Source organism: Mandrillus leucophaeus, unplaced genomic scaffold, assembly GCF_000951045.1.
Source record: "Mandrillus leucophaeus isolate KB7577 unplaced genomic scaffold, Mleu.le_1.0 Scaffold177, whole genome shotgun sequence".
Classification (NCBI taxonomy): domain Eukaryota; kingdom Metazoa; phylum Chordata; class Mammalia; order Primates; family Cercopithecidae; genus Mandrillus; species Mandrillus leucophaeus.
Window position 1 is genome coordinate 138,456 of NW_012101776.1, and position 10,291 is coordinate 148,746.

The window sequence follows — 10,291 nt, forward strand, 5'->3', positions numbered from 1 at the left end:
CACTCACCCCACCCACTTCAGGTTCATTTTTATGTTTTATCAGCCTATTGCCCTGACCCCCAGGAGAAAGTAGAATTCACATGTGAAAAAGGAGGGTCAGACTCCCTGTAAAGCTTTTCTATGTCCTTTGCCCAGGAGAGGTTCCCATTACAATCGGGCCTGGACCTCAGCCATGAGCACGGGGAGGGAAGGAACCAATTTCACTCCACTTAAACCAATTTGCTGGGCCCAGACAGCAGCTAATGAGCAGCCTGCGCCCTCGGAGTCATCGATACCACTTTCCAAATCAAGTTACCAAATTGGTCTTAAAACCACTTCAAAGGGGCCGGGCTGACTGTTACCAGTGAGGCATCCTGCCGGCCATATGGCCGCGCTTCTTCCCACTGGCATGCTCCTCCTCGGTATCAGCTGCAGAGGGGATGAGCTGGCTGGCTGCCTTTGTCTCTGCTTTGGATCCCTCCTTCCCCTGAATGCCTGATCGTCCATAATGGAACTTGGGTCACCATTAAAAAAAAAAAAAAAAAAATGGGACAACTGTGGCAGAGGGATTCAAATAAAGGAGGGCCCATACAGGCAGCACAGTCACTAACACAACAGCCCGGTGAGGTCAGTACTCTTATTGTCCCCATTTTACAGACAAAGAAACTGAGAGGATGAAAGCTGGGCAAGGTCTCACCATGGCTAGCAAGTGGCATAACCAGAAACTGAACCTGCGGCTTCCTTAAACCACAATCCATGCTCAGCCTCCAAGCCATGCAGGTTTTATAGTTTAGATCTTCATGACTGACATTCCCTTCTCTACAATCAAGCATAAAAAATAGTCAAATGGGCCAGGTGTAATGGCTCATGCCTATCATACTAGCACTTTGGGATGTTGAAGCAGGAGGATCGATTGAGCCCAGGAGTTCGAGGATGCAGTAAACTAGGATGGCACCACGGTACTCCAGCCTGGGCCACCCCCATCTCTTTAAAAATAAATGGTCAACCGAACCTTGAACAAGAGCCAAAAATAATTTTCCTTAAGAGGCTTTTTGTTACTAATCATAAATATAGCCCCTACTTTTTAGAGAGTGCCCATGGAATGAAAACCGCCAGACTATCTTGCCTCTGTAATCACACAAAAGTCCTGAAGTAGATAGGATGAATTTTTCTCGCACATGTGGAGTAATATGCTCCACGTCCTATAGCCAGGAACGGAACACTCATCTTCCACATCAGGCATGAAATTCACTGTAAACCCTCAACTCAGTATTCTTTTCCCTAAACCCAACTGTCCATCAACCTGTCTGTGTGCAAGCAGAAGGCTGTGTGGAAGAGCCCACGCCAACCCTATTAGGTGGTCTCTAGATTAGTGGTTCCCAACAAAGGGAGCCTTTTGCACACACATATGCACACACCACCACCACCACCACCACCACCACAAAAGAACATGTGGCAATGTCTGGAAACACTTTGGGCTGTCCCAACTGGAAGCTGGGATTGCGATTGACAGTGCTACTAGCATCCCGTGGGTAGAGGCCAGAGATGCTGAGCTACATCCTACAATACAATACGCAGGACAGCCCCCACAACAAATCATCTGACCCAAAATATGAGCAGCGCCAAGGCTGAGAAACCCTGCTGTAGACCCCACCTATGTCTCTGCAATTTCTTCATGGTCTTGATATCATACAAAGAGTGTTTCTTTATCAATCAATACAATAAAGTAATACTTACTCATTTGCATTAAAACTGAGCACGACTAATTTTTGCAGCTAATGGACCCACCTGGGCTGGCCAGAATAAAGCACTAGGCTGGAATTCATTGCCTGAAATGGTGCTAAGATCACTTGAGAGATGTGTCCTTCCACTTAAGATTACCAGGAGGCTGCTATGTGCCAGACCCCTCACTAGGATCTGGGGATGGCGTCAGTGGGCAAGAACGCTCTGTGCAGGACCTCCTTCTGTCCCCAGAGGACACACATCATCTTACTGAGTCACCAGGTGGTCCATGGGACATTTCCAGGCCCCCCACAACAGCACATTCTCTTCTTTCAGGACCTCAGGAGAGAGGCTCAAGACAGAACAAAAGGAGACCTGGGAAGATGGGTCACTCAACTTGGAGAGGAGGCCCTGAGGCAGGCCCTGCTCCCTCCTCAGATTTTATTTCTCAAATCCTAAGGAATAATAACCACAGTTAAAATGACAGTTTATACAAATCTCAGCATTGGAGATGAGTTTCATTACAGGTTTTCCAAAGCCACTTCAGAACAGCCACTACCTAAACAGCACACAGGACAGGAGAGCTGATGCCCAGCTTCAAGGAGTGACTGAATCTCACAGTCTTTCCCACTGAAAGACAATAAAGCTGGGGGTTCCAATACTTAAAGCAAAATGAGGCACCAGCTGGTCAGGCAAGTCAGAATTTGAACCCAGCTCTACTGAATGAGAACCTTCAACACTGACACCAGGTGGCTATCACTCATTCTGGTCAACAGTACATGGTGGACCTCAGAAAGCTCTGGACACTCCCTGGGCCTCAGTTTCAGCAGCTGTAGAATGGTTAATCATGTTCCCTATGGCAACCTTGGGGGGCTCTTCCAGGTCAAGGGGGAGAGGTGAGTGACATCAGTTTCAATGTATGAAGATGGAAATTAGGTGCTTTCCCATCACTGGCTGTGTAGTTGCCTGCAGGAGAAGCGTTAATGAGAGGTGGTTATGGGTCAACAAGAACAGAACGACACCTGATTTCTTTCCTGGCATCACAGGCAGATGAACCTAGGTTGAGATGCCAGCTCTATGACCTTAGGCAAGGCATGGAAATTCTCCATGATCCCTTCCACATTCACACAACGAGGATGACACTTCCCAACGGGCAGAACTGACAGGCGAAAGTGTCCGGCCAAGGCAAACATGGCCTTGTGAGTCTTAAGAGCCACATGCAGGGAGTTACAGAGCTGGGGACATGGGATCACACTCTGAGGGCCCAACATCTGTGGGCCTGGGGACCTGGGACTCAGGGTGCCCTCGGGAAGGGAGTTGTCCCCTGACAAAAATGGGCCCACAGGGCTGGTGCCCTGCAGGCTGGTTCAAAGAGCCAAGGGCCCTAAGGAAGTCAAAGGGGATGGTCTCCGGAAGGAGAGGCATGGCCCACTTCCCAAAAGAGAAAACTCCTACCCCACATCCATGGCCCAGAGCTGAGCTGGTGCTGGACGAGGGGCTGTGCAAGAAAGAGGGGCCCCTCAGGCCAGAGAGACACCTGGTACCAGAGCAGGAGACTGAGTGTGGCCTGGAAAGACATGCATTGCCCTAAATCAGAATAAAATTTGAAAAAGGCATGATGATCACAGTATTCACGTATATACCAAAACACCAAAATAATAATAAATCTATAAAAAGTAATGCCCCAAAATAGCAAGCTGGCTAAATAAATCATGACATTTCTACCACTAGAGTAATGACAGCAAACATTTACTGAGGATTTACTATAGACCAGATACTATTAAGTTGACCTTTTATAGGTCAACAATTCAATGCTGCCAAATTCATATGGCTCAACATAATATTTTAAGTGCTTTACATGTATCCATTCACTTAATCATCACAGCAACCGTTCTGAGGTACTGTGTCAGAATACCTGCCACACTCCATGCCAATGAAAGAGATGTCCATGTCGGAATTTCCTGGAACCTGTGAATATGTTGCCTCCCATGGCAATGGAACTTCCTAGATGTGATTAAAGCTAAGGACCTTGAAGTAGGGATTATTCTGGATTATCAGCGTGGCCCCAGTCCAATCACATGAATCCTTAAAATTAGACAATCTTTTCTAGCTGAGATCACAGAAGTGAAAAGAAAGAGGGAGAAGAGATTTAAATCCTAAAAGGAACTGGACCCACCATTGCTGGGCTTGAAAATGGAGAGAGGAGGCCATAAGCCTAGAGGGGAGGCTTCCAGAAGCTCAGTGCAACTGGACAGCCAGCAAGAAAACAGGATCTCAGTCCTACAACCTCAAGGCAACGAATTCTGCCAACACCCAGGATGAGCAAGGAAACAGACTCTCCCCCGCAGTCTCCAGAAAGGAAGGCAGCCTACAGGCTCCTTGATGTGAGCCTGGAGAGATCCGTGTCTGACCTCTGCCCTAGATAACTGGACATGAGCCAGGCACAGTGGTTCACACCTGTCGTCCCAGCACTTCAGGAAGCCAAGGTGGGAGGATCGCTTGAGTCCAGGAGTTCCAGGCTAGCCTGGGCAAGATAGTGAGACCTCGTCTCTACAAAAAATACAAAAAATTAGCCAGGCGTGGTAGCTCACGCCTGTAGTCCCAGCTACTCTGGAGACTGAGGTGGGAGGATCCGTTGAGCCCTGGAGGTCAAGGCTGCAGTGGGCCAGGATCAAACCATTGCACTCCAGCCTGGGTGACAGAGCAAGACTCTGTCTCAACACCGTCCCCGCTCCCAAAAAAAAACTATGCATTAATATATAATGGTGTATAAATGCTAAATTTGTGTTAATATTTTATGGCAATCATAGAAATTAATAAGTGGGATAAAAAGCATTCGTAGCCACACTTGGAGGCAGATGAGAATATGAATCACAATGCCCAAGGTTGCTCAGCCATGAAGGAGCAGAGCCAGGTCTGACCAGCTCCTGGGACCTCTGGCCCTGCTGTTCTGCTCTACAGTCTCATGGAAGAACAATTCCGAATCCAGTTCCCACATAGCAACACAAAGACTGCATTTTGGGCTGACTCTACCAAAAGTTAGGCTTTAAAAAAAATGCAGTTATTATTTTCAGTGATTAAAATTGTTAAAAGATCTTGGCCTGCCCAGGCCTGGATGATGGCAATAAAAATGTGGCTAGAGATGAACTAGCATAGGGGTTGTGGGGCGGGGGAGTTGGGGAATAATGAGTCTAAAGAGACCAGGCCTGGTATTCAGCAGGAACTCACTCTCCTGCAGTGGTTTTGTGAAAGGCTGAAATGGTCCCATAGCAGCGAGTAAACAGATGCCTCCCCATGAGGGCAACTGTTACCCCCCTGTGTCTAGGCATGTTCCCTGGGGGAATATTCTCTCACACACTTCCACAAAATGCAGGGTTCAGGCCTGACACAGAGTCTCAGAACCCGGCATCATGTATCCCAATGTCTCAGACTCGAATATTTGACTATCACCCCCAAGGGATCAGAAAGTTAGGAAAGTTAGAAAACAGTGGGCCCAGCAGGCAGGTGCCTTTGGACTTACCTAGAAGAAAGGAAAAGCTCTGCTTTGGTCAGGCCTCTAAAGATATGGAAAGTATGTGGAAAATGTATAGACCCTCAGGCCTGCTTCAATCATCTCTTCATCTTCTCTGTTAGCACATGGCCTCCGGTAAGCCACTTACCTCTCCAAATCTCAGTGTCCTGGCTGTAAAATGGGAACACCAAGGGAGCCATGTGCCATGTAGCTCAAAGGAGAAATGATTCAGCCTCCACTTAAAGTACCATCACCATGGCTGTAAGTGCCAAGGACACCTGCGCCACCTCGGGAGAAGGCTCCAGGGAGCGTGGTCAGCTGCAGAAGCAAAAGGTATGAGTGTCAGTGCCCTGGAGTCAAAGGCAGGCCTCACAGAGCACAGCACTGCCAGGGACTCGAGGCTTTGAGAGACCCCGCACCCGGCTCCCGTGCTGGCTGACATGGCTTTTCTCCAGCACCTCCACCTGCCGGACCATACCCTGTCCACCTCTGCTCCACCTGAGGTCCTAGGCCCCCATCCATGAAGTCTGTGTGCCTTAACCATCCCATATCAGGGTGCAGGGCTACGGTGCTGGTTGGGAAAGGGCCGCAGCCCCTCCTTTGTACATGGAACCCTTAAAAAATGTTGGTCAAATGAGAAGACAGGTGAGGATAGGGGAGAAGAGCCACTGGGTTGCCAAGACAGACCCCAGCTCTTTCTTCCTCCATAACCGCAAAGCCTTGGTTATGAAAGCAGAAGCAGGAAGACCCCTTGGTCCAACCCTCATAGTCCAATTTAACTTCCCAGATAGAGAAAGTACACACCACAAAAGAGAAGGGGCTTCTGTGATATTACCCAGGAGTCTTAAATTGCTGCATCCCTCTCAGCCTCAGTTTCCTTATCTATGAAATGGGCATGCTGCCCTCCTGTGCACCTCACCAGAGGAAGGACTGCTCCAAGGAGACGCTCAACAAACCTCCCTGTGTGAGCATACATTCTGCCACAGGATGACTGCACCATCGAACAAGACCCACTCACTTGCCACACACAGACCCTGGGACAGAGGAACGCAAGGGCAATAAACCTAAGATTTTGGACATTAGTAAAAACAGACTAGAATCTTCATTCATTTTCAGGGACACTTCAGTCTTTCTCTTCCGTGTGCCCCGGTGCTGCAGCTTTGAAAACAAATGGCATTTCTTTTTAAGGTGTCATTTTTCTTTAAACACCTTAAGAAAAAAATGTTAGAATCCCAAAGGGATCTTACATTTGAGTTCTTGTGTAATCTGTTTTGCTAGAAGCTTTCAAATATATATATTTTTGAAGCCACAGGACACAGCCCCAGGGTGAGGCCTTAGGTTCCTATCAGCAGCCCCTCAAGGCTCTGGGAGCATCTCTTCTTTTCATCTGGAGCAGCTGTCCTTGAGGAACATGCCGTGGACACAGCTGTCTGAGATGAGTAAGCCTCATCTCTGGCCAAAATGAAACACACTGTGATTTGGGGTCTTTCTGTCTCAGGATGGGGCTTCCTCGGAGGCCTGAGGCCATGCGGGACGGCATCCTTTCCCTGGAAAGCGCTGAGATTGTCAATCTCGCTCACATTTGATCAGGGCTTGTTGCCTCTTCATGCCCCCCGCTGATGAAAGCAGGGCTGGCGCTGTTTCTGGAATTGATGTGAGGAATACTGCCGCCATCCCAGCCCTAGGAAGAAACAATATCGTTCTCCAGATGCCTATGCTCCTTCTGCAACACCCCAAGGAGGTCACTTGAAGAGGTTACAAGGCCAGTGATTCCCAGCTGGCTTCTGCTGAGGCAAAGAGACTGATCTTGGAAGAATCAGACCAGGAGCCTGATGAGGAAAACCGAGGGACTCCAGTGTCGACTTCCAACAGGCTCTGAACTAGACGGAGCATGTAGCATGATTTAGCGTGACAGGGACTAAATTCTAGCTCTGTCACTTTCGCAGTGAGACTAAAAAATGTCTTCCCTCTCTGAGCCTTGGGTTTGACATCTGTAAACCACGGGTAATAAATAATGCCCTTGTTCGATGCCCATAAAGACTGAATTGAATTGGGGCCAGGCTCACTCCTGTAATCCCAGCATCTTCCTTCAGAAGGAAGAAAGCATAATCTATATGCTGGCTGGCTCTACGCAGCAGCAGGCATCACAGGGGGTTTTTGTCTGCCTTTGCTTCTGAAGGTTAACCCACTACCTATTGACAGAGGACAGGTCGGTCTCTCTTTGTCTCTCTGTCTGTGTGTGTGTGTGTGTGTGTGTGTGTCTTTTTCCCAGGGGTGGGCATTTTCATTCAGGCAGGTGGCACCCTGCCCAAGGAGCATGGATCACTGAAGGCCAGACTTCGAGACTAGCCTGACCTACATGGCGAAACCCTGTCTCTACTAAAAACACAAAAATATGCTGGGCGTGATAGCACACACCTGGAATCCCAGCTACTCAGGAGGCTGGAGGCACGAAAATCACTTGAACCCAGGAGGCAGAGGTTGCAGTGAGCCAAGATTGTGCCACTGCACTCCAGCCTGTCTAAAAAAAAAAAAGAAGAAAAAAAGAAAAGCATGAATTAGATAATGAGCCAAAGCATCTCAAGATTTGCACCCAAGACTCATCAGTTCCCTTGCCCCTGCTGTCAAATTAATTGCAGTTTACTCGTAGAGGTAAAGAGGGTGCCCAGAGCAAAGGGACTGAACCAGATAACTCAAGGTAATCACCCAGTGGATGATGCGGGCTGCAAGCCCGAGGGGTTAGGTGACTTGGTCTGGACTTAAAATGGGGACAGGGAATTAGATACCAGCATTCCTTTTTCTGATTTACAAATCCTTTCCTGCATAAAACTCTTCCAAGGCACATATGTGAACATACACAGTTATGCTTCAGCTGGTCCCTCCCATTCAGAGACTCCAACCAACAGCACACAGGCTGTTTAGGGAGAAGAGGTTATTCTGTGGCACGGGTGGCTCTGCAGAGGTGGGTGCCATGCCAGGTCCCATGGGAGGGTATGTTCCCAGCGAGGAGTTTAGAGCAAAGACCTGCTCAAGTTACACTAGGGGTGAGGTTCCTTCTCGAAGGCACCCTCAAGCAACTGCTCACTGGAAGCAGGAGAGGAAGCAGCTCAGCCCTGAAGGCTGCAAGAGCTCAGCAGTGCCTACTGCCTTTGCTGACCTTTGAAGGTGGACAGTTATGGCGGGAGGGAAATGATTTCTCTGAGGCCAAGACATGGAGCTGTAGGACGCACGGATCCAACCACGAACCAGATTCAGAGAGTGTCAGGCCGGCACTGGGGCGGCCGCAGGAAGCCAAAACCACACCCGGCACCACCTTCCTCCTTTCTGAGAAAGGCCATCAAAGCAATATGAGAGCAGCTGGCATGAGGGCGTGATCCTCATTCGATACAGGAGAGTTCTAGCCTGGGTACTTCAGGGCTACAGTTCTGCTTAGAGAAAACACTGCCGGCCGGGCAGGGTGGCTCACGCCTGAAATCCCAGCACTTTGGGAGGCCAAGGCAGGCAGAACACCTGAGGTCGGGAGTTCGAGACCAGCCTGACCAACATGGAGAAACCCCATCTCTACTAAAAGTACAAAATTAGCCAGGCATGGTGACGTATGCCTGTAATTCCAGCACTTTGGGAGGCCAAGGCGGGCAGATCACCTGAGGTTGGGAGTTTGAGATCACCCTGACCAATTAAGAGAAACCCCGTCTCTACTAAAAGTGCAAAATTAGCCAGGTGTGGGTGGTGCGCACCTGTAATCCCAGCTACTCGGGAGGCTGAGGCAGGAGAATCACTTGAATCTGGGAGGTGGAGGTTGCGGTGAGCCGAGACCGCACCATTGCTCTCCAGCCTGGGCAAAAAGAGCAAAACTCCATCTCAAAAAAACGGAAAAAAAAAAAAAGAGAGAGAGACAGAAGACACTGTCTGTCCAACTCTTCCCTCAAGACCATTCCTCACTCAAACCCCTTCCACCCTCACCTGGCCATCCCTGACAAGATTCTCAATCTTGGCCCACACCTCCCACTGACACCTCTCAGGTCATGAAGCTACCAGTTACTCCAGCTTCTGGTCAAATCCACCCCTACCAGGATGATCATTACAGCCAAGATCATCAGAACATGTACTGCATGCTGGACACCGTTCTCCGCTCCATACGGAGGAGGACCTGACTTTGATAAATGGTCACGATGGCCCTCTGGGATACATACTGTCCCATTTTACAGATAAGAAAACTGAGGTTTCTCAAGATTAAGTAACCTCCCACGATTGTGCAACCAGAGCTCCTGCTCTGTGCCATCGGGCCATGCATGGCTCACCTTCTTCTGGGCTTTGGACCAGATCCCTGAATACATATGTGACTCTGTCATCTATCAGTTGTGTGACATCAGACAAAGCACTTCATCTCTCTAAAACTTCACTTCTTCCTCTCCAACAGGGGATCATAACAACACCTGCCTGAATGAAAATGCCCACCCCAGGGAAAAAGATACACACAGACACACACACACACACACACACACACACACACCCCGACCTGGCCTCTCTAAATAGGTAGTGGGTTAACCTTCAGAAACAAAAGCAGACAAAAACCTCTTGTGATACCTGTTGCTGTGTACAGCCAGCCAGCATATAGATTTTGTTTTCTTCCCTCTGAAGGAAGAGACTTAAAAGAAGAAAATGTAGGAAAGGACCTGGTTGGATAACAGAGCACCCAGGAACAGCAGTGAAAACCGGACAGAACTCTCTGATCTTGTTTCTAGCCCAACCGCATCTGGCCCCAGGAGCAACCAAAGTGGAGACTGCCTAAGCAATTACCAAATTTTATCAGTTCCACCCCAGCTCCAGGCTCTCCAAAAAACCATTGACAAGTCAAAGCCAAGAATTTAGCAGCTTCTCAACTCTTCCCCACACACCTGGAGGTAGACCTTTATCCCAGGGAACAAAGTCTTCATCCTGTTAGAAATCTCTGAAAGGAACATGTAAACAAAGGTTGCAGAGATAAGGAAGCCTGCCATGAAGGAGTCAGTTTGGAATCTCCAGCCCAGAAATTGGGAGAAATGTTTCTATTCACTCCTTCCTGACCTAAGACCATTT

At 48.8% G+C, this 10,291-nt stretch overlaps 1 protein-coding gene across 1 annotated transcript in view; it reads right to left on the reverse strand.

Annotated features, from left to right (window-relative positions):
- Positions 1–2,374: 2,374 nt before the first annotated feature.
- LOC105537642 overlaps positions 2,375–10,291 on the reverse strand; it is a 183,377-nt gene continuing 175,460 nt past the window's right edge. The window contains exons 6-7 of the mRNA XM_011977287.1: positions 5,361–5,530; positions 2,375–2,667 (exon numbers count right to left, since the gene is read on the reverse strand). Of these exons, the coding sequence (XP_011832677.1) occupies positions 5,463–5,530 (68 nt within the window). The 3' untranslated portion in view covers positions 2,375–2,667; positions 5,361–5,462. The remainder of the gene's footprint in view (positions 2,668–5,360; positions 5,531–10,291) is intronic.